Raw genomic sequence first — 23,131 nt, 5'->3', positions numbered from 1 at the left:
GCCTTTTCTTCCCCCAAAGATGTCCTTCAAGGGGGAGGGGGAGGAAGGAAAATGCCACAGGCCAAGTCCTAAATATGAGCATCTGGTGCGCTGATGTATTGTGCGCAGCACTCATAAAACATTGAGCTAGTTTTGTTTCTAGTCCACCCTGGCAGGGAGTGGGCACCACAAGCCAAACTGTACCATAGACAGGCACTGGGGGCATTGGGGCCCTCCAGCTCAGGTGCACAAGAAACTTCTATTGGCTGTGCCACTTGTGATTCCTGTTTGCACTTGGTGGCAATGCCACAAGCTTTTGGGGAAAGCGTTACCCGTGTGAAGAAGGTGGCCAGGAAGACCTGATCCCAAGGCTGCCCTGCAAGAGAAGGACAGCATGTGCTCCTGCGTATTGGATTCAAAAATGTTCCAGAAACCATAGTTGGACACACAAGATATACTAATTTCTGAAGAGGTGCAGGTGCAGCGATGCAATTTTTCTCAAGAAAACGTGGGCGTCGATTTATACTAGTCTTGCTCCATTCATTCAAACCACAAAGAGTTTCTCCCCTCCGCTCCGCTAGATTGCTGGCAAGCAATCTTATCTAGACCCATATGGATCCTTTTTTTTATTTATTGCTCTCTCCACCCAAATTAAGGTGCTGGTGTGCGACAATAAAAAGGGTGTGACAGTAAAAGTTTCCCACGCTCCACAGGCAACATCATGCCAGAGCCCTTTTCTATAAAAAAAGACATATTTAGGGAGAAGTAATAGATTATGGCTGATAAGACCCAACAGACACCAGTCGTGCTTCTTGATTAAATGCAGTGACGGGGGAGAACGACCCATCTTACTTCCAGGAATTGCGTGCCCTGATTCCATGGCAATGGCTGAGTAGAGCGACATTAGGAAGCACCTATTAAGAACCACATTGGCAACATGCATGGGCCAAAGCGTTCTGTGCATTATCATAATGTAAACCAGAGTTTGCCAGGGTTTAACCCTCGAGCTCATTTTTCTGGAAGGATTTCACATGCTCCGAAATTAAGCAATATAGGCAAGGAGCCAAAGAGCTGCATTAGGCAAACTCAAGGACCCAGATGTGGTTAGCAGGCTGAACTTTTGCTGCCTCCTCCTTTTTCTTCTCCACTTCTTTGGTCAGCAGACTCCCAGGCCATATCACACGCTAGTATGGGAAGTCCCCCTCCATTTCAGAAGTGGCTGCTGTGCGGCCTATAAAGCATCTGTCTGTTGCACAGCTCTATGGATCCCATCCTAGCTGTATATAAACCGTTGAGCCTCAGTTGCTGAATGACTCATAATGACTCATGGGGTTACCACAGAAATCCTTCCACATGATATGGAAAGCTGAAATATCATGTGGCACAGCAGAGACTGGGGTGACTTTATGGTGTATGGTTTATTTACACATATATACCACCTGAGCCTATGATGAAGGAGCTCACAGCATCAGCACCCCAAGAGGGCCTTCTTCCTCCATGGGCACAGATATCAAGCATTGTGCTCTGCTTCTGTCTCCTCACCTTGCCGCCTTTCTTCCCGGTGACATCACTCCTCCCTCCAACCTCTCTAAGCTTGATCTTCTACTAACTCTGAGTTGAGGGAGAGGCCCCAACCATTTTCCATCTCACACTTGAGTTCCTTTGGTCCTTCGTAGTCCTAATGGCTCACCCCCCAGGCTATCACCTGAAGAGGAAGTTACCCTTGCTTAATTAGTACAGTGGTACCTCTGGTTGCGAATGGGATCCGTTCTGGAGGCCCGTTCGCAACATGAGCAGAATGCAACCCGCATCTGTGCTTGTGCGGGTCACGATTTGCCGCTTCTGCGCGTGCGTGTGACGTCATTTTGCGTGCATGCGCATGCGCAAGCAGCGAAACCCGGAAGTAACCCTTTCCGGTACTGCTAGGTCACCACGGGATGCGACCTGAAAACGCTCAACCTGAAGGAAACATAACATGAGGTATGACTGTATTTAAGACTTGTTGATTCTGGGGGATTGGCATTGTTTTCCACACAACTTAATACACATGGGTCTGGATTAATGCATATGAGTCTGGCACCCATGTCTTAACACTCCAAGCATTGATTAAATTCTAACATTTGCTTGATTCAGATATTACAGTGGTCTAGCACCCACAAACGCATAGCACTATGTTATATGGTGATTGACCATCAACAGAGAACCACAGCAGAATGTTGGGTGCAATATTTAGGTGTGTATGAAGGCAGCATATAGCCTTTCCTGCAGCAAACATTCCTGCAGCTCTGAAAATAAAAGCAAAGATTTTTCTATTCTGGTGGGCTTTTGGTTTTGAATTAGATTGCCTGCTGCTTGGTTTATTTGACTCCCGCTTTTAAAATCTAATGTATCATTAGGACAAGTAGTCTGTGTTCTGCATGAGGCTTGCATTGCAGTAAGCCCAGGAGTTAAGCGGCATGCTCAGGATCCCAGCTACACTGACTCCTACCAGTGGTCCCTATTGATGTGCCAACTTCAGAATTAGAGGCATCAACATCTGAATACCAATCTCTGGAAAACATGATCAGGGAGTGAGTGCTCTTGGCCCTCGTGACCTGCTTGTGGGTGTCAAACAGGAATCTCGTTGACCATAATGGGAAGAAGGATGTTGAGCTAGATAGGCCTTTAGGTGGATCCAGCAAAATTGCTCTTATGTTCTTAGCTAGAGATAAGCAGGTGATGTTCAAATAATGAGCAGATGGCTTGTGTTAAGTTGTGGGCGAACATATCAGACGACACAGCGATTCTTCCAAAGCAGCTCTTTATTTGTAAGCTGGAACAGAACTGAGCTGAGGAGCTCAGTCAGCCTGCTTATATAGAGCTCCAGAACAATGTAACTGTTGCCATTTTCTAAAACTATCCAATCACTGAACATCACTTTCGATCCTTCATTTGCATACAAACTATCCAATCACTGAACGTCACTTTCGATCCTTCATTTGCATAACTATCTACAGTATCCCCCTGCTTGCCCAGGTTGAGAACTTCAGTTCATAACAGCTTGTATGCCGAAGATCATTGGCATCTCCACGTGAAATGGTTATCGACCAGCAGGTGGGAAATACCTCTATCTGAGATCTTGGATAGTTGCTGCCCATCAGAATGGATGGTCCTCAGTTATTGATTTTTTTTTAATTGAGATTTTCACACAATACAGTAAAATTGCAGGTGCAGAAAATACAAAACAAAGGAGGAAAACAGAAGACAAGAAAAGGGCAATAGAAATAAAGAGAGGAAACACAGAGAAAGATAAAGCAAAAGACAGATTAGCAATAAATAAATAAATAAATGCTAAAGAGGAACTTTTCCACTTTGTGTTAAACAATATTTATTTTAAGCTGTTTCAGAATCATTCATTTCTTTTTCCCAAGAAAAGTCCAAGACAGCATGTGTGGGACGTTTACATAGTTACGACTTGTCCCATACACAAAACAGGCGGCAAGATATCAGACCCAACAGGTTAGTCCCATTTTGCAAGCTCTGAGCTCAGCCTGGAAGCCTGAGAATTAAGTGTTTGTGTGGGCTTGCAAAGCTGCAGGCAACATCACTGTGGCCACGAAAATCAGGGAGAGGGTGTGGACTACCCACGTAGCTTTGCAGTGAGAGCACCATCTCCCCGGTAATTACACAGCAATGGAAGTTTATCTTGGCCACAAATACACAGAGAACCATCCAGTTCTAAAGAGGTGGAAGCTCAGCAACTCTGGCTCCCTAAAAAAGCTCAATAACTTTGGTCAATCCAATGGGTGGATCACTGCTAGTTTTTTATAGTGGGAGTAGATCACAGTCTCTTGGAAGTTGGACAGCCCTGCTATAGGGGATATCTGCTCTATTGTTCTTTTTTTGTGTGGCCCATAGATTGGGGATTTTCATTTGAGAAGGCCACACCTTCAGGCCTGAAGCTTTGGTCTTCATGCCTAGTGACTGTCATTCATTCATTGGATTTATATTCTGTATTGGGTCTATTAAGTTGTAAGCCTGCGAGCAGCGACTGTCTTATCTTTGAGACTCTGTACAGTGCTTAGTAAATTTTAGGTGTTTTATAAGCAATGCACGATCTTGTATTCCACCAACTTGACTCAAAAGTCTCCTCAAGGCACCTCAATTGCACGTTAAAATTGTGAACAATACACTGCAATGTATCCATGAACTGCAATGAATTAAAGCGTCATAAAATATGACACAAACAAATAGTTGCACTATGATCCACTACACTGCACTAACATTGAACCTGACTTCCCAGAGTGCTGAGAAACCCTAAGTGCAGAACTACCAGGCTTAGTTTTATTTGGATGTTGGAGGTGACTTACAGCATATATTAATAAATATTTACTATATTAAAGTAAAAGTGGCCATGTTGGTTCCTAAGAATAGTTCAAAAATCCATTTATCAGGCCAATCAAAACAGCAAAAAATATTGTTCCTGCTTTCGAGCTAGGTCCACACTATATAAAAAAGGTGAAGGACCCTTGGACAGTTAAGTCCAGTCAAAGGTGACTATGGGGTGTGGCGCTCATCTCGCTTTCAGGCCGAGGGAGCTGGCGTTTGTCCACAGATAACTTTCTGAGTCATGTGGCCAGCATGACTAAACCGCTTCTGGCGCAACGGAACACCGTGACGGAAACTAGAGCACACAGAAATGCTGTTTACCTTTCCACCACAGCAGTACCTATTTATCTACTTGCACTGGCGTGCTTTCGAACTGCTAGGTTGGCAGGAGCTGGGACAGAGCAACAGGAGCTCACCCTGTCGCGGGGATTTGAACCGCTGACCTTCTGATTGGCAAGCCCAAGAGGCTCAGTAGTTTAGACCACAGCACCACCCGCATCCTTTACCTTTACCTTCCACACTATACATTTAAAGCACATTCAACGCACGTTTAACCACAAGACTTCCAACTGTTGTCTTCCCATCCCCACAAACATCAATTCCCAGCACTCTTTAAGAAACTACTGTTCTCATGGTTCTTTTCAGGAAGCCATGGGGTTTAAATGTGCACTTGATGTGCTTTAGAATTTTCAAATGCATGGTGTGGATCGCTTCACCAGACAAGATGGTAAGGAAATAAATTGGGGAAGGGAGGGGGGGAAATGGATTGGGCTAACACAGAAGCCATGGAGTCTGCATCTGGTCTTGTCCTTAAGGCAGAATGGGGCAAGAAGGTGGCAGACATTCAGATGAAGCTCTTTAAGGTGCTAGACAGGTTTCAGGTAGTTGCAGCAAGGCCTGCTGGGAAGAAGAAGCAGAACAATAGTTTGATTTCCCCATCAGACACAAGAACTGGCTTCTGTCCAGGTCTGTCTCCATCCGTAGGCAAAATGCATAAGCTCCTTGATAAGCAGAGAACAGGAATCCAAAGAAACCAGGCAGTGTTTCTACCAGCAAAGGTGGAGATTAATTTTTGGTGGCGTGCTAGACAATAAGTCAATAGATGACAAATTGGGTAGCTTCACCCAGCTGTCAGAGGGAACTGTTCCCTCAGAGAATGGAGTCCCATTTTCTGGTGGCATAAAATCCTCTTCCTCCGGCTTATTATCCTCCCTTGTTGAATGGCTAAATTTGGCATTTTCCAAGTCACAGGAAAAGTCCATGTTGGCCCATAAGAAAGATTCCCATTCCATATTAGGGATTCCACCCCCCCCCCCAAAAAAAATAAATTCTTAATGGTGAGTTCTCACTGATGAAATTTCAGTGGATTGGCCTGGACTGTTAACAACCAATCTGCATAAAAAGGGGAGTATTCATGATTGTAACTTTGAAATTTGGGCTGCTTTTTAAAAAAAAACCTGTGATGTTCTGTTTCCACTTCTTTGTGGTCATGACAAGGGAGAATTACCTGATGTGGTTACTCCCCTAAAGCAGTTCTATTTCACACCCACCTTATATTTAAAATGCATGGCTTCCCCAAAGGAATTCTGGGTACTGTAGTTTACAGAGCTATGATTCCCATCACTCTTAACAAGCGACAGTTCTGAGGATTCGGGGGGGGGGGGGGACCGTGTATGGTGTAGACTTGACCTTATTACTGATCTCAGTGTCATGGAGACGGGGAGCAACCACTGTGTAGAATCAACTCCAGTGTCAGGGCAGCGCCCCAGTACATAGGCCGCTATTGTATTTTACTATTATTTCTAATGCTTGGAATCTGTATGTGTATAAGGAAAAGGGAATGTGGCTCTGGCCTCACCAACATTTGACTCTAGCCCTTCCCACCACTGCCATGGAACCCCTCCAGAAGATGCGTCGTGAAGGGGAGGCAGCCCTCAGCTTGAAATAATGTTCCCTATTCCTGCCAACCTGCTCCAGAGCAGGAGCGTCCATCTTGGATTGGCTTGAGGAAGCCAGGGCAGTGTGTGATAGTCTTTACGATGGCCCCTCCTGTCAGCACCAAAGACCACCAGTCACCACTGGGTGCCTGTATCAAGCCTAGTTCACACCTGTATGTCCATTCTTTGATTACTGCAACATCCAGGGATGTTTTGATGTGTGAATGGGCCTTCTCAGTCCAAGTTGCATAGAAAGCATTCCATTGACTTAATATACTTGTTAACACTCTTTCTGGTCTTGCCACCGTTCATCATAATTAAAATCTCTCTCAGGTGCCGGGCAGATGTTGCCAGGTGCTTTGGGGGCCAATGTCTTAGGAATGACTCACACAAAGGTGTGGCAGCCTAGCTAGCAAGCACTGGGTTTCAGTACATGTTTCTGATGCAAGATCTCCTGTAGGCAAGGGAAGGTTGGAGACTGATGGGGAACTCAATGCTAAAAGAGGAATATAACAGAATTGCTTCTGTTGGGGGGGGAGGCAAGGAGTGACTTTTTATCTATTTCATTCTCTCTGTTTCCTTCCTCTTCCCCAAATTTATAGATAATATCTCTCTTCTGGTCTGCAGACTTCCCGCATGTCTAACTCAGCTTCTGTGAAGCTGAGGGTGGAGACAGTTTATAGCCAGCAAGAACAGAGCTAGTAGCTGAGACCAGCTGGTGAGAACCAGAAGCTTTTGTCCAGGTGAGAGAATAGCATTGGACTTGTTCGTCTGTAAAGAGGCTTCCTTGACTGTCCTCTCTGTAGTTACTTCCCTGATTATCCCAGTGATGTTCATTGCAAGCCTTCCAATGTTTCTGGTTGGGAAAACGGGATACACACACCCATACACCTCCCAATACCCCACTTGAACTCTGTGTGCCTTATTTTCCACACATGCATCGATGCAGACTTTTCAAAAGGGAGAAGCAGCAGTGCAAAGCCGTTTCTCACTCTCAGGAGTGATCTGTCATTCATAAGCACTTTTTTTCTTTCCCCACCCCTCTTCCCCATCTCCAAAACACTCTCGGGTGGGCATGAAATTGACACCAGGCCAGAAACAGCTTGTGGGCTGCCATAGTCAATTTCATGATTCTGTTGACTTGGATGGAATTGTTGACAAAGATGGCTGTAATTCAGAGGCCTTGTTACCAGCTGCAAATTCAAAATTGGGGCTAGTGCGATGGTAATAGGGAAGTCACTCTGTTGCTGAACAAGAGTTGAGAATTATCCCTCCCCACAAGATTTCCTTTTTTCCTGTCCTGTGCTACCACCACCCACCAAAGTTCTGCAGTGCCTCCTGTCTTTTGTACTACACACCATCAAACTGTTATTAAACTCTGGAATTTATGCTAGAGGGCTAAAACGATATGTGAACCATTAATGCTGTTGCCATAAGCATAGAGAAACGAACCTAGTAGAGGAAGAAAGAAAGATTTGTTCTGAATCTCTTGGAAGAGCTTCAGCCTATCTTGTGATGAGGGGAGGGGGTGGAAGAACACAAGGCGAGCAAAGCCACACAAACCACAAAAGCAGACGTTTGGCCTGCAGCCTGGTTTTGCGCTGCTCTACAGATTTAATTATACAGATGCTGCTCTTGCAGAGAAGTTATTTCGTCCCCCCCTTCAAAAAAAAAAAAAAAGCATTTTCCGTTCAGAATGAGTCACAATTGGTCTGGTCTACCAAATGTGGGTAGATTTCAAAAGATGCGGAATTTTCTGGAAGGGCCTTTTGCACCAAACTGTTTGCTTGCTCTTTTTGAAAGAAGCATTAGGGCTGCCTCAAGACACGCCCAGCCAAGGATGAATGGGAGGTTTGGCCACCAGCCGAACAAACCCTGAGACCCCAAGCCGGCAAGCTTCACCCTCTTCCCCTTTTAGCAGCCATGCATGGTGGCTTTCTCAGGTGCTTGAGTGCAGGTGCGGATTAACAACAGGGATCGACCGAGATGCACCAAGCTTCGCCAGCCTGATGCCCTCCAGATGTTCTGGACTACAAATCCCATCTGCCCCAGCCAGCATGCTGGATTCCATTCTGTGCTGCGTGCTTTAGCAGAAAAGCAAGACAGATCTTTGTGTCTTGTAACAAGCATTTCCGCTGTACTTATTAGAATGGTTACAAATGATACTTGCCCCCACCACCATCACATCCATCCAGCAGGCTCTCCTATCATAGTTGCTGAAATGTTGCAACACTTATCTTCTCGGTGGAGAGCTGAACCAGAGATCCTTGCATGCAACGTGCATTCTCCTGTATCTCTGCAAAGAAGGAATCACCAAACCAAGAGTCAAGTCAATGCTATCAAGCACTGACTGGCTGCTAGCGTGGAAGAGGTGAGGAAGATGCCTCGGTTTGAAACCCACATGCACAAGCCAATGTTCCTTGCTGTAACATTTGAGAAGACAGTCCCTCTGTTTGGCGGCACATATCCAGCACAAGAACAGCGTGTGAACATACTCACTGGACAATGTGAGCACAAACCAAGCAAAGGTTGGAATTTTCAGCAATAACCCTTTGTTCTTGCAATATGGAATAAGTGCAGTGATATCCTTCCCTCGGATATTGGAAGTTGTGGTACGGGTTGTTGGCTTCTACTGAATTTGTTTTTAATCGCACCTGTTGGGGTATATGATGCTGCATGTCTGTAGTACATTTATTCTGTCGTGTACTACAAATGGAAAAGCTGGCAGTCTGGAGACTGAGATGTTGCGTGGGAACAAGCCAGCCACAGTTTAAAGCTTTTAGCGTCATTATAGACTTATATAGTAACCCTGTCATATAATGTATTTAATGAAGGTGTGAGGAATCTTTAGCCCTCCATAGGTCTTCTCAACTACAGGGTGTGTGTATATTTTGATGCCAGTATTTTCTACATTCTTGGAATGGGCAAGGAAATTGATCCTTCATTGGGTGGGGCTGCTACCTTTGGGTTTCCCAACCTTACCCTGGTTGTGTTTAACATCCACCTAGCTGGTAACAATGGGCTGGTAACGAGGTTAATCTTCCAATATGGTAGCTAAAAGCATGGGACTAGGGTGTGGTGTGGTGTGGTAGCTATTTCAGATGGATAAATGTGGAGAACAGGGGTGTGGTTCTTCATATGTGTCATGCAGGTGAGCCCCTAGTGGTGGCTTTGGGACAGAAGAAGCCATGCATGCCAAGATGTGCAAAAACTAAAGAGGACTAGGCTTCTCTTTCTCTCCCCACTCCAATTCCGGAGATAATGGCAAAAAGGAGCAAAGATTTAGGTTTAAAATCTCAAAGTGGGAGAAGAGATGGGTGGCAAAACCAATTATTAGAAGATGTTGTTGAGTGTCCATCACTGCTTGTTGGACAAACATGTGATAAGTTGATTTGAGCATGGATAATGGGTTAAATAGTCAAGACACTTCCAGCTCAGTAAATCCTGTTTTTCCCCTGCATTTCAGAGCTGTGAAGAAACATTAGAGTGTTTGGCCACAGGCCACAGACTTAACTGTCTGTAAAGTTTCCAAACATTTTCATATCTGTGTTACATAAATACACACCGTTTCTTCTGTACATTGATTTTATTCTTTTGCCTCCTTCTATAAAGGCCGTTTATTCCAATATCTCTCTGCATCTTTTGGCTTTGGTACTTCTAGCTGCTCTCGGCTCTTTTTTTAAACAAAGAGCCCCAGGACTGTTCCTGCCAACTGCCATGTTTAATTTTTAAAAAGATCCCGGACAATAAAACCCTCTCATTGTAAAACTATTTTTCCACTGGCTTCGTCACTGCCGCACTTAGCTGGATGTTCCGTCTCCCAGCAAATGGCTGGGATGCATCATGAAAGCCGCCTTCAGCATCCACAAAGAAGGCTGTGCCACATCCCCCACAAATAGCTGCCGCCACCCCCTTCTCCGCCCATCTTCTGCTGCTGCCTTTGGATTGGTCGTTGGAGCTTGTGACTCCTCAGCTGCTAGCCTATATAAGGGCAAGGGAGTGGCACTCTCGTCCCCCACAACTTTGAGCAAGGACCCAAGTGAGCTACAGGAGCAAACAGCTTGGAAGGACAGCATCATGCCTGTGAGTCTGGGGAGAAGGTGGGGGGCAGCTGGTGGGTATCACTGACTGCCCACAGGGGCAGGCGTTCCAATGCACCAAGGGCACTGGAGTGCCAGGCTATCTTAGTGCTGGAAATCTGCAGGCATGTCAGCGAGGCTGAAGGGAGAGAGTCCTGCTATCGATTGATGGTGCTTTTTTCAGGAGTTGTGCTGATTCATCTGTAGTGAGATAGGATGTTTGGCTATTAGACTGTGCATTCTCCTCACACGCCGCAATCAAGAGGAGGGATGTGGTCAGGGGAGAACCCCATAGCAATGGGGATCCTGCAACCCTCTCTTTCTCAGAAGGGCATTTTTGTAGCAAGGCAAAGACTGGAGTTCTGCTTAGATTTGCGTTTGCGAGGATTCATTTCTCCTAGTCTTCAGCCTATAAGCTTCCCACCGCACACAGAGAGACATGCACCAGATAGGGAAAGTTGCTGGAACTAGCTACTTCTGGCGCCAGCCTATCTTGTGCCCAGACTCTCTAATCCCATTTTTGAAACTTGCTCGGAGCCTGGAGTAATAATAAATGAATTATAAGCACTTAAAGGCACCTGTTGGATGTGAGAGATGGGAATGTTCAAAGGCAGCTGGGCGTGGCTCAGAACATCTGCCGGCGGCCTTCGCCAGTTAAGCCTTTCTCTTCTTGCTAGGAGGAAAAAATAGATATCATTTTCACTTCTTTCTAGAGAGGTTTTGTAACTTAGGCTGCTACCTTCTTGTTGCTGGCCCTGCTCCCAACACAGGAACTAAGATGAGGGTGCTTTTCCTCCAGCTCTTTCTCTGTGGCAGGAAAAGCCCCACTTGTTTAATTCAGGCTGCTGCTTAAAAGGAGCAAGGTTTTATACCCATTTTACTGATTGGATGGCTGAGGTTGCAAGTGGTGCACTAACTTCTCTGTTCATCTGAAGCAGGAGAGGTGAGGACCATACTCTCTTGCATGGGGTATCAGGGAGTCTGGAAGCAGGACACTCAGAGCCACATGCCCAATAGTCTGGGCTGATGGGAGTTGTAGTTCCAACATCCACAGGTTCCCCATCACTGCCCGACAAGCTGGTGCTTAAGAGTGTCCTGGTTGATTTAATTCATCTGATGAAAACAGACTCTTGCCTGCCAAACCTAATGCCACAAAAATTGCCAGATATTTAGTTATTTCAAGACTAGGTGATTTTTTAAAAATATTAACCTCCTTTGAAGCTTAGGAATCAAATGTGCTACATGCCCACATTTTTGTTTCGGATTCTTTTTGGTGGGTGATGAATAACATGACATCTTCTTTCATTAGAGGTGGCCCTCTGGGTGCTGTTGACTACAACTCCCATCATCTCTGACCGCTAGCCATGCCAGCTGGGGCTGGTGGGAACTGGAGTCTAGTGATATCTGGAGGGCTGCTGATTGCCTGTCCCCCTCTTAGTTAAGCAGGAAAATGAGAGCAAGCTTCCTGAGGGTAGTTCATCTGCAATAATATAATCAGACCAGAATTTACTGCTGCTTGGCAAAGGGAGAGAACGAATCACTCCTCTCTCAATTCCTTCTCTAGGGAATTACTTGCACCAGCCTGCATGTGGCCCCCGGCGTCCGTCTTGCTGTGAAAGGTGATATCCCAGCAGGAGCTAAGAGGTAAGCTGGTTTCATAGGGAGAGATTACCTTTGGGCACGCAGACATTCCAAACCTGCACAGGCCTTGGGAAGCTTTGGCTCTCATGGCTTCCCCCAAAGAATCCTGGGCATCGTTCATAACATTCTGAGAACTCTGTTGCAGACCTGCACTGCCCCTTGTCTTCCAGATAGCCAAACTCCAAGGGATTCATCGGAATGACGGTTAAACTAGCATGGAGCGCTAGGGCTCATCTCCATTGTCGTTTGACAGTAATGATGTTCCCTGTATGACATTCTCCTCAAAATCACTGGCTGCCCACCCCTTTCCCTGCTCTTACTCCAGATTTTCTCATTCCCTCTCCTTTCTGGAGTATCCTTGATATGAGAAAGTCTGGATTAAGGAGAGAGAAGAAAGCATGAAAAGGCAGTGGTTGGAAGAAAACTTCATATAAACAACAGGGAATTAATGAAGATTCAGGAAACTTACTGCCCACCTTATGGATAAGTCCGTAGGTATGCCCTTGGTGGCATGGGAGGGAGGAGGGAGACCTAGGGGTAAAACTGCTCCCCATTAAGTTACAGAGAGGAAGCCCATTTCCCTTGGTCTTAGGGTGTGTCCACACCAGAGCAAAAGGTGGACCCCATCCCAGGATGTCTCCAAATCTCCCTCCTTAAATGTGGATTATTTTTTTCTGATCCTAGCCATGTCAGACATTCTAAGGATTGTGGGGGGGAGGGACACACCCGCATTTAAAGAGGCAACCCTGAGATGGGGAGGGGTTTATGTAGAGGGTGCCATGTCTCCCAACAGGAATGGGGAAACAAGCCGGTGCAAATGCACATTTTCCTCCATTGTGGAGAAACCCTTGCTTTTGTGGAAATTGCCAAGGAGGGGAAGGAGTAATGCCCACCCCCAGCAGCATTTTCCAGTGTGTTACATCGGAACTTAGACCAGCTCATGGCCTCGCCTCCCCCATGCTTGTGCTGCTCCTGCCAAGAGCCTAAACAGAACCAGATGTTGGAAGCAACCATCCTTCTCCCTTCCCCCCCCCCACACCCGCCCCTTCAGTCTCCTCTTGCAAAGCCTTTCTCCCCTGAATGCCCACTGTACACAGTCAAGACCCACTTGGTGCTGTTGCCAGGAAGAATGTACATCTTCTCCAGACGAACGCACTGCTTTTTCCTCTTTCCTCATTGTGGTTTTCCGCTTGGGAGTCCCTCCTCTGTCCCAGATTTACAAGCGTCTCGTTTTTGTAGGGCAAGCTGTACAATCCATCCCACAGCAATCAGGGTAAGCATTTAAACGAGAGCACAGAACTTTGCCTACTTTCAAGGAGCAGCCACAGTTGTGTAAGAGCAATGAATGTGCAGGGGGTCGGAGATGCAAATAGCAGCCAACAGGGGGCTTCACTTAGCAGCAGTGGAGCATCTGGGGTTGGCCATTGGAACCAAAGTCCAGGGTCCAAAGCCAGCACATTCATGAGGCTCGGTGAGGCAGTCGCCTCGGGTGGCAGGTAGAGCTAGGAGTGGCGTCAGATCTGGACCACTCCCTGCCTCCTCCACTGCTGCTGCCTCCAACTCAGCCACTACCACACCTCCTCCAATATTCCCACCACTGCCACCTGCTCCTCTTCAGCCTTCTTTTTCTCTCCGCCGCCACCTTCACCACTCCAGGGCTTCACTGGGCAGCCTCATCACGTGAGGCGGCAGCAGAGAAAAGGCAGCGCCTCCCTCCGCCATTTTCCTTTTTTGCCTCAAGCGGCAAAATGTCCTGAGCAGGTATGGCAACCTTGGCACCTGTGTGGGTACTGGCATGCCAGCCCAGGACTTAATGCCAGAGCTAAGTCAGACTGTTGCTCCATCTAGCTCTAAACCGCCCGCAGTGACTGGCAACAGCTCTCCCAAGATTTCGGGAAAGGGTCTCTCCCAGCCCTTTCTGGAGATACCAGGGATCGAACCTGGAACTTTCTGCATCTGAAGGAGATGCTCTGCCGCAGAGCCACCGCTTTTCCCACGTTGACCTACATATACCTCTGAAATACTTAAAAATGCACGCCAAGCCACTTCTAGATCTCACAGAGCGATGGAGTGCAGATAGGGGCAGGAAGAAGACGGAACATTTGCCAAAAGAATCTGCATGTTTGAGACACCCCCCCTAATCCGCGCCAGGTTGGATTCAATCCTGAGGAAAGTTTAGCTTGTGGGGATTGGATTGAGATGAAAGGAGAAGAGTTTAGGAATCAGGGGTGGGGAATAAGGGCTCTCATAAAGCAGCAAACTGAAGGAGGCTGTGATTGCATAGGCCAGAAACCAGCCCCATCAAAGGTCCAACTGAGTAGTTCTGCTGGCTGACAGATTTCTTTTGCCAAAAAGACAGTAGCGGGGAGACAGCACCACACCCCTTTCTGTCTGCTGCACGATCACATGCTACAGCAGTGAAATCTAGCCGCTGGAGGTGGTTCTAGTGCTTCCAGAAGACAAGGGTTGGAGCTGCCTTTGTTTCTTCTGAATTCTCATTATATGAGCAACTGTAACTGTTCAAAGAGAGGGCTTAATGAGCAAATGTTGGGAAATTCCAGCAATGCAAGAGGAGGTCTGTCGTTGGACAGCAGGGGGCCTCAGGGCCAAATCAGAGGGATTTTGGCTCCATCACTGGGAAGGCTTGAAGGTGAACATGCCCAAACTCTTCCCATCTCCTTGTGATACCATCAGTGAAGCTTCCTAGTTTTTCATTCCCCAAACCTCCCTGGCTTGCACCTACATGGTGACGCCTCAAGGGTAGGGAGGATCACTCAAAAGAGGCAGATCATATTCTTTGATAAGGAGAGGTGTTGTGGGATTGCTTCAACTTGCCTCTAGGACAGGTAGAAGCAGCTTGCATTTTTCCATGAATAGAAACTGAGCAGAGGGATGGTCCTAGATCAAGGAAGCTTAACTTGTAGCCCTCCAGATGTTGCTGGATTGCAACTCCCATTACCCCTGGCCATTTGCCATGCTGGCTGGGAGTTGCCGTCCAACATCTGGTGAACTGTTGGTTGCCCCCACAAGATGATCTCCACAGTTGTGTACATATGGCCATGTACTGTGGCTCCATTGTTCTCCCACCGCTGTTTTTTGAATCCCTGTACACACAATGATACGCACAACGTAGAGTAGCTTCTTTGTGAAATACTGTGGCTTGGCGTGTTCCCCACTCCAAAACCAGCTTCAACCCAATTTGAAAACGTAAACCTAATCCATCGGACAGAGGCAGTCCCACCCCCCTTGCAAAGGTGCCAACTTGAGTAAAATATGGTGGGGGGCAGGTAGGCCCTGCCCCACATAATCACAAGATGTGGTGCACACACACCATTTGAATTGCAATGCCCATCAATGGGGGGAGGCTGGCGCCCTCAAATACTTTGGGGGGAGGGCTGAAGGGACCTCAGCCCCTAGGAGTTGGCTTCTATGTGTGGACAGACAACTTGGAAACAAATCCAAGCGTACTGATGCACCTTGAAACACAGTGAGGGGAGGGAAATGACCTTGCTGAGTTTTAAGTGGGCAACGTCTACGTAGCCTAATTCTATGTCTGTGAAATAATTTCTGAACGCAGAGCAGCTGCCGCTGTGGTTCTCTGGGCAACTCTGAAGTAAATGTGGAGACACTAAGGGCTCCTCCACACGATCTGTTTATTGAGCATCTCTCCTGATTTGCTAGCACAAAGATTGCAGGCTATGTGTGCTTAGATTGCATCCAGTCTTCATTGAGCTTTTGAAGAGCGTAGCAGTGGATCCCTGAGACATGAGGGCTTTGCAATTAACTGTCTGCCGCCTGTTTCAGTTGGGTCATCAACCTGGGCAAAGGCCAAAATGACATCATGCTGCATTTCAACGCACGCTTCGATGCTCACGGAGACATCCGAACCATTGTCTGCAACTCCAAGATCAACGGGAAATGGGGCCAAGAACACAGGGAGACCAACTTCCCCTTCCAAGAGGGCAGCAGCGCAGAGGTGAGACTCTGATCTGCACAGGTTGTGGCAGGGGAAAGGAGGGAGCGCATGTGGGTTTGAGTGGGAAAGTGTCATAAGGAGAAGCGACAAAGCCACGTTTGAAAGCGGCATGGATGGAGGACTCTGTAGTGCATGAATATGGGGTGAAGGTGCTGCTGAGGTTTGGACTGGAGGCCCAGTTCCTGTGCAACTGATCCAAACTGAGGTGATGCTTCCCTGCCCACCCCTATTCCAGCTTCCTGTCTGTGCACTTAGCAGCTGAAGGAGAAGCAAACATTCAACAGGTTGAGCTGCCTTGGAATGCAGATGATAGAGATCCTCAGGCTTTTGAGGCTCTCCCAAGGCCACAACCCTTGACACCCTCCTCGTGCGCTTTAGCCTGGCTGAATGTTTCCTCAAATGCTGGCCTTGCCTTTTCCTTGCCTGGATGGGTGCCAGGGACAGGTGTGTTAAGTGTGTGCATAGTAACTAGCCTGCTGTCCAAAGGTGACATTTACCTGTTTTGTGTCACCTGTTTGGCCCCACCCAACACTGGCCTGTGGCCCCCAGACAGTTGCCCAGGAAGGAAAACGGCCCTCAGTGTGGGGGGGACGGGACAGGATCCCAATCCTGTTAGTATGGAAAGGAAACACTACCTGCTGGACTCCTGCCTCTTCTGCTGTTCTAAAAAGGCCCAGGGATTCTGTCAAAAGCCAGCAAGCCCAGGATAGATGTGCATCTTCCACTAGCAGCCATAACTCCAGTCCAGTCGCTTGATAACTAGAGTCATAGAAGAGTTGGAAGGGAACACAAGGATCATCTAGTCCAAACCCCCCCCCCAAAAAAACACACACACCAATGCAGGGATATTTTGCCCACCGTGTGGCTCGAACACATGACCCTGTGATTTAAGAGTCTCATGCTCTACCAAGTGAGCTATCCCTCCCAGCAGTTGGGATAACTGATGGTTGGTGCTCTTCTCATGCTGAACCCCCCCCTTTTCCCCCCTCCTTCAGGTGCTCTTCGCTCATGACAAAAACGAGGTGACCATCACATTGCCTGGCAACCATCAGTTCAAGATCCCCAACAGCGCTCACTCGGAAGGCATTGAATATGTCTGCGTAGAAGGCGACTTTAACTTCAAAGGCATATCTCTCGGTTAAGCCTCTCCCGGTCTTGTCTTGCTCACCTCTCCTGCGTAATAAGGCAGCAAAATAAACACAGCTGAATTCTGGTGTAAACTGGTGGTGTGTCTTTCTGAGTCTTTGCCACATGGTTCTTCCAGGGCCATCATCGCCATGGAGACAGATGGTGTTTGTGGTCAGTAGTAGTAGATACTTGTGGAATTGGGGGGGGGGGGGGACTAAGAGCCAACACTTCTGACACATCTAACCACAATTCTGAATTTTTTTTAAAAAAAATAATATGCAGGTGCACATTTCATTTCTTTATTTTATTGTTTTAATGTGGCCTGCGTCCAGTAACCATAGAGAGGGGCAAGGAGTTAAGCAGAACACTGAAGTCTGATCTCTCTAGCAACTGGAAGCAGTGGAGACTGAGCAGGGGGTAGGGTGGAATGGGGCACCATTCCTCCAACCTAAGTCTGCACACAGCATCATCTGCCTGTCTTCTTATAACAAGTCCAAGGGGTGGCCATGCTTGGTATCTTCTTCCTCCTTAGTCTCCATGTTGCCCTTGTAGGATGATATGGACAAAACTAGAATAGCCCATTGGCTCTAGCGCCACCTACTGCTGATCTCCCTGCTTTCTGCCCTACTGGTACCAATGGGCACCAGCCAACACTGCCTGCTTGGCCAATTGATGAGACTCCTCCATCAGGTGCTGCTCACATGTTCTTAGGCACCGTCGCTGCATCATAGGTGTGCACAACACACAAATACACATAAACCTACTGGGGTCATCAAGTGCAAGAGCGGATAGTGTTTTTATTTACCTTGGGCTGTAGCCAATGGTAGTCATACTCTGAGTAGATCCATTGGAGTTAATGACTATCTTACGTCTATTAATGTCAGTGGATCAGTTGAGAATGCATTGGTGGGAGACAATCCCTTGAATAGTTAGTTTATTTTACATATTTATATGCATGCATGCTTTTTAAGGAGAGGTCTCCTGAAGTGGCATGCAATTGTATTTTAGAACACAATAAAAGCCTCAAGAAAAATATAATAAAAAGCAGAGCATGGACCCTTCTGGAAATAAAGTGAGGAGTAAAGCCCAGTCAAATTCATTCAGATGTGTAGTGATTTGGGGTCGTGGGAGGTGGGGTGTCAGAGACCCTTTACTATTTCTGCAGAAGGGACCATGTCTCCAGCATCCTAGAACTACACAATCAGCATGAAAGGGGAACTGCTTAGCTTTTATGATGCTTAAGAGTCAGCCAGAGTGAAAGGAGGTGAGTCAGCCATGGAGGACTGGCTCCTAGGGAAGATCAGCAGGGAGAAGTTGTCCTGTCTGCTCCAAAGCTAAGCATTTAGGAACACCGAAAACACAGGTTCTTGAATGGTGTGCAGGATATGTTATGCACAATGGAATGTCAAGGGAGACGCAACTTAAGTCACACCAAAAGGAGACAGAGCATTCCGAATCATTTGCTGATACACGCACACAGAAAATAGTAGATGCAGTTGAAAGGCAACATATTGAGATAGACCACTGATCATTGCAAAACATCCCTAATTATTATTAATGTATTGTTTTAAGATTATTGTATAATCTTGGAAGGAGTGTGGCTGTCAGAGGGCGTGGCTATCATGAAGGGACTCTGCACTCTTGAATTCCCCACTGCATTGCTGAATTCATCATACACACCATACACTTAAAGCACATGACTTCCCCCAACAAATCCTGGAACTGGAGTTTACCCCTTGCAAAACTACAATTCCCAGCACGCTGAGCAAAGTTCCACGGGGAACTTGTGTGTTTTAAATGTATAGGATGTTTGCAGCCTCAGAATACGCAAATGACTGCAGACAATGCATTCTTTGGTGCAGTAGTTTAGAGCGATAGACTCGTAATCTGGTGAACCGTGTTCGCTTCCCTGCTCCACATGCAGCTGCTGGGTGACCTGGGCTAGTCACACTTCTCTGAAGTCTCTCAGCCTCAGTCACCTCATAGAGTGTTTGTTGTGGGGGAGGAAGGGAAAGGAGATTGTTAGCCACTTTGAGACTCCTTAGGCTAGTGATAAAGCGGGGTATCAAATCCAAACTTCTTCTTCTTCTTCTTCTTCTTCTTCTTCTTCTTCTTCTTCTTCTTCTTCTTCTTCACAGGCACCCTGAGGGAGGAAGTTCTGAAGTCTGGGCACCATGACAGAAAAGGCCCTGCCCATATGCACCACAGAGACCTCCTCCACAGATCTCAAAGGGCAAGCAGAATCATTTTGGAGGAGAAGGCGGCTGCTGGTGCTGAGCTTAGAAAAGGCATGCCAGACAAAACCACATCCTCTGCACAACCGTTACAGCAGGGGTGTTGCTTGCCAAACCACAAAAAGTCAGGGTTTTTATTTTATTTTAAAAAGCTGGCATTGTTGCACCAGAGTGGCAGACCTCTTTAATCCATTCTGATTTCAGGAACCTACAAGTTATTGAGTCCCTCTCACAAAACAGTGACAGTCTGCAGCTGAGACAGTTGCAAAGGATTCTGCTGTTCTTCATTCAGCAGGATTTTACTGACGACTATTCTTAATGTTTATAAATCACTAAAAACTTATTAACTCCTGTATGTAGATTGATCTGGTGCAACAAGCACTTATATGTGTGCAGTAGAAAAAACTCACCTTGCTGTGGATCAACTACGTACCAACTTTTTAAAGGCCTTGTTATATTCTACAAACTACTCCGTTAGTCACAGGAAAATGTGACCTCCCAACCCTTCTCTCCCCACATATTTTCCTGCCTTCTGAAGTTCTCCTGCTATGAGGTATGTTACAGCCACATAAGACATTCCTTCTTTGGCTGCTGCTAAGCTGGTCTCATGCCGTGCCAATATTTCACAGATGAATCTAGAGACATTTGTGTATTTGAAACATCTATTCTTGCACCAAAGATCATCATTGGACTCCTTCCTCCACACTCTCACTTAACATTGTTGCTGAAATCTCTTTTCTGCCTCCTGTATGCTGCATTCATTTAGTCCTCAATAATTTGTCCTACACTGGCTACTAAAGCTGCTTGTATTAGCAAATGGATCACAATACATGCTTATTTGGGGGTGGGGTGGAGAACAGAATGTTTGTTGCTACTATTATTAAAGCATCCTCCGTATAAATTAACTGAAGAATCAAAGGAGAGGTCCCTGCCCTCACAGGGCTTACAGTCTAGCTGTCAACACAAGGAAGGCAACAGATGAAGGAGAGAGAAATGAAAACAGGAGCCAACAGGGGAAGGATATGTGATTACTGCAGCTACGGATCTGGCTGTACTTATTACAGGACAGCTGCAACGCAAAGACTTCCAAATGGCATTCACTGTCTCGACTGGGAGCTATAGGTAGGAATGGGGAGAAATTCAGTTCAGTTCACATTTAAAGGCAAACCTACCCAATTTGAAATTTCTGAAACAACACAAACATTGAGACACAGCCAACCTTGGAAATTTACACTGCTTCAAATCTTTCAAGGCACTTCTCCAGCCATAATGTATGTACTGGGGTAAAGTATGCATAAAAATACATATATTAGTGAAAATAACATACAAAACTGTACATTAGGCAAAACTGTTCTGCAGAAAAGAAGAAGGGTAAACAGAATTGCATAGAAAAATTAGAAGCCAGGCCAAACAGCAGCTATAGGTTGGGTCAGTGTGGTTTGGGGGAAATGGCCTCGTGCGCCAAATCTGCCCCATGGGACAGAGGTTTCCTGCCTCTGGTATACACTATGGCCCAGTTACAACACAACACTAAGCCAAACGACGGTTTAGTGTGAACAAGCAAACATGCAGGTTTCCAGAGCGAAGTCTGCAGTCACTGTTCCCCACCTTGCTGCTGCTGCTCTCCAAGGCTAAGCCCAGCTGTGCAGGCAGAGGCAGAGGCATCCTTGGGGTAGATTATTGGTGGCCACCCTTTGCCTCCTTTATCCAAGCCCTCCTCCCTCTGCCACAGACACATGTTCTGCTTGGGGCATTTCATGTGTTTTCTTCTTGAAGAAAGCATGCCTCCTGTGTGGCCTTTCTCCGCCCTGAGCAGCCATGTACTCGCGGTAATTCCTGGTGAGCAAGGTATACAGGAAAGGGTTGACGCAGCTGTTGCCATAGGTCAAGCAGGTAACGCCAAAGTTGAGGTAAGCCTGGGCGGTCGGCCCAATCTCCAAGTCCTCTGGCCAGTACAGCTTGGTGAGTTGCCAGGCCCAGAACGGTACGAAACAGGCCCAGTAGGCTACGATGATGCTGAAGATCCTGGGAAACAGCTTCTGCTTCAGGGCCCTGCTCGCCACAGGCGACCACATGACTTTTGTGGAAGCCCAATAGGCCTGCACAAGCCGGGAGTACACGACCCCCAGGACCAAACCAGGCCCGAGGACGCTCGTGCCAAACAAAACCGTGAGGTACACTTGGAAAGCGCCAGGCGTCCACGTGGGGAAGCAGATGAGCTTTCCGCTCCTGCCCTCCCGCTGCTGGATCATGACCATCATGGGCACCGTAAGCAAAGACGAGATTAGCCACACGGCAACGCAAGCAAGCCTGCGGTAGCTGTTTCCGGCCTGCCTGGCCCTTAGCGGTCTGGTCACGGCCCAATAACGCTCCACGCTCATGGCCGTCAGCAGGAATATGCTGGCGTGCATCGTCAGCAGGTCTAAGCTGAGCAGGAACCGGCAGCCCACGTCCCCAAAGAACCAGTCCTGGGCGAAATATGTGCACACCACAAAGGGGATGGTGGAAAGGTAGAGCAGATCGGCTAAGGCCAGGTTGACCACGTAGATGCGCAAAGAACCCGCCGAGCGAACAGACATGCCACCAAATGCTACCACCAGCGTATAGATATTGCCCGTTGTCCCAAAGAGACACATGAGGAGGAGGACTGCGCCCAAGGCCCTGGTGACAGGACTTTCTTCTCCACGCTCAGCGTCATAGGAGAAATTGCCCAAGGAAGCTTCTTCAATGAGCTCCGTCGTCATTGGCTAGCTGAGGCACTCTGGTTCTAAGAGGAACGACCAACCACACACAGTGTGTGTTTTTGACAGCCTTGGCTGGGCAGGGAGGCAAAGGATGATGGGAAGAAACTAAAATCACTTAGGTGTGGGTGGATGTGAGCCTCATAGGGAATTATGTAGGCTATTGGGATGGCTGTCCTCATTGCATCCCATGCTCATCTTACCATTCTTGAAGGCACATCTGTTCCACGCTTACAGATTTGATGGCATGGCATCCTCTTGCTGCTTTCTGTTGCTGCAGAGTTCTCATACTCTCTCCAACCCCACGGCAACCAAGATGCTTTCTTCCTCGTCTTCTTCTCCCCAAGAGATGCAGGGCAGTTGTGCTTTCCCAACGGCAGCCCCCCTCAAAAACATCATTCGCGCTGAGTGGTGGAGCATCTCTGACTCATGGCTTCGCACTCAAGTGCAAACACACTCAGCAATAGCTAATGGCACTGTAGTGCGACCACCCAGCAGATTGCAGAATTCTTTTCTCTTCAACATTCCCGTTTCTGTCTGTATTTCCTTTATTTTTAACCTTGCCTCTGCTTGCTTCCTTTCTCTGCCCTCAACCCCGTAAAGAGAGGAATGGAAGGTCCTGAATTAATACAGATGTGGTTAAGGAACTGGATCAAATAGGGACTGGGAAAGAGAACAATTCTCTGAGATAAGTTCCTTTTTAAAATATTTTTGGGAAGCAGAGCAATGAACATGCTGCAGAGGGGTAGCTGTATTCAGTGCAAATATCTGCCTGTTGCAGTAGAAACAACACACAAAGATGTCATCATAGCAGGATGGTGCATGGATGGTACAGCCAGCTGCATTTAACATAGAATCATAGAATCATAGAGTTGGAAGAGACCACAAGGGCCATCGAGTCCAACCCCCTGCCAAGCAGGAAACACCATCAGAGCACTCCTGACATATGGTTGTCAAGCCTCTGCTTAAAGATCTCCAAAGAAGGAGACTCCACCACACTCCTTGGCAGCAAATTCTACAGTCGAACAGCTCTTACTGTCAGGAAGTT

At 47.1% G+C, this 23,131-nt stretch overlaps 2 protein-coding genes across 2 annotated transcripts; one reads left to right on the top strand and one right to left on the bottom strand.

Moving 5' to 3' along the window:
• Nucleotides 1-10,112: 10,112 nt before the first annotated feature.
• LGALS1 (galectin 1) lies at nucleotides 10,113-17,200 on the top strand. Its single transcript, XM_028747370.2, has 4 exons — nucleotides 10,113-10,367; nucleotides 11,928-12,007; nucleotides 15,809-15,980; nucleotides 16,976-17,200. Exons 1-4 carry the CDS (start codon nucleotides 10,128-10,130, stop codon nucleotides 17,120-17,122), a joined length of 639 nt encoding a protein of 212 aa, XP_028603203.2. The 5' UTR covers nucleotides 10,113-10,127; the 3' UTR covers nucleotides 17,123-17,200.
• A 2,262-nt stretch (nucleotides 17,201-19,462) lies between these two features.
• On the bottom strand, nucleotides 19,463-23,089 carry LOC114605433 (urotensin-2 receptor-like). Its single transcript, XM_028746724.2, has one exon. The coding sequence runs from the start codon at nucleotides 22,084-22,086 to the stop codon at nucleotides 21,046-21,048; it is 1,041 nt and encodes a 346-aa protein (XP_028602557.2). The 5' UTR covers nucleotides 22,087-23,089; the 3' UTR covers nucleotides 19,463-21,045.
• Nucleotides 23,090-23,131: the final 42 nt, after the last annotated feature.

Source organism: Podarcis muralis, chromosome 10 (assembly GCF_964188315.1).
Source record: "Podarcis muralis chromosome 10, rPodMur119.hap1.1, whole genome shotgun sequence".
Taxonomy (NCBI): domain Eukaryota; kingdom Metazoa; phylum Chordata; class Lepidosauria; order Squamata; family Lacertidae; genus Podarcis; species Podarcis muralis.
The sequence above is the reverse complement of the archived record's forward strand: the minus strand, read 5'-3'. Positions and strand labels throughout refer to the sequence as shown.

Coding starts and splice junctions, on each gene's coding strand:
- LGALS1 (XM_028747370.2), top strand. CDS start 10,128: ATGAAAGCCGCCTTCAGCATCCACAAAGAAGGCTGTGCCACATCCCCC. Junction 12,008..15,808: donor ATCCCAGCAGGAGCTAAGAG/GTAAGCTGGTTT, acceptor CGCCTGTTTCAG/TTGGGTCATCAACCTGGGCA. Junction 15,981..16,975: donor AAGAGGGCAGCAGCGCAGAG/GTGAGACTCTGA, acceptor CCCCTCCTTCAG/GTGCTCTTCGCTCATGACAA.
- LOC114605433 (XM_028746724.2), bottom strand. CDS start 22,086: ATGACGACGGAGCTCATTGAAGAAGCTTCCTTGGGCAATTTCTCCTAT.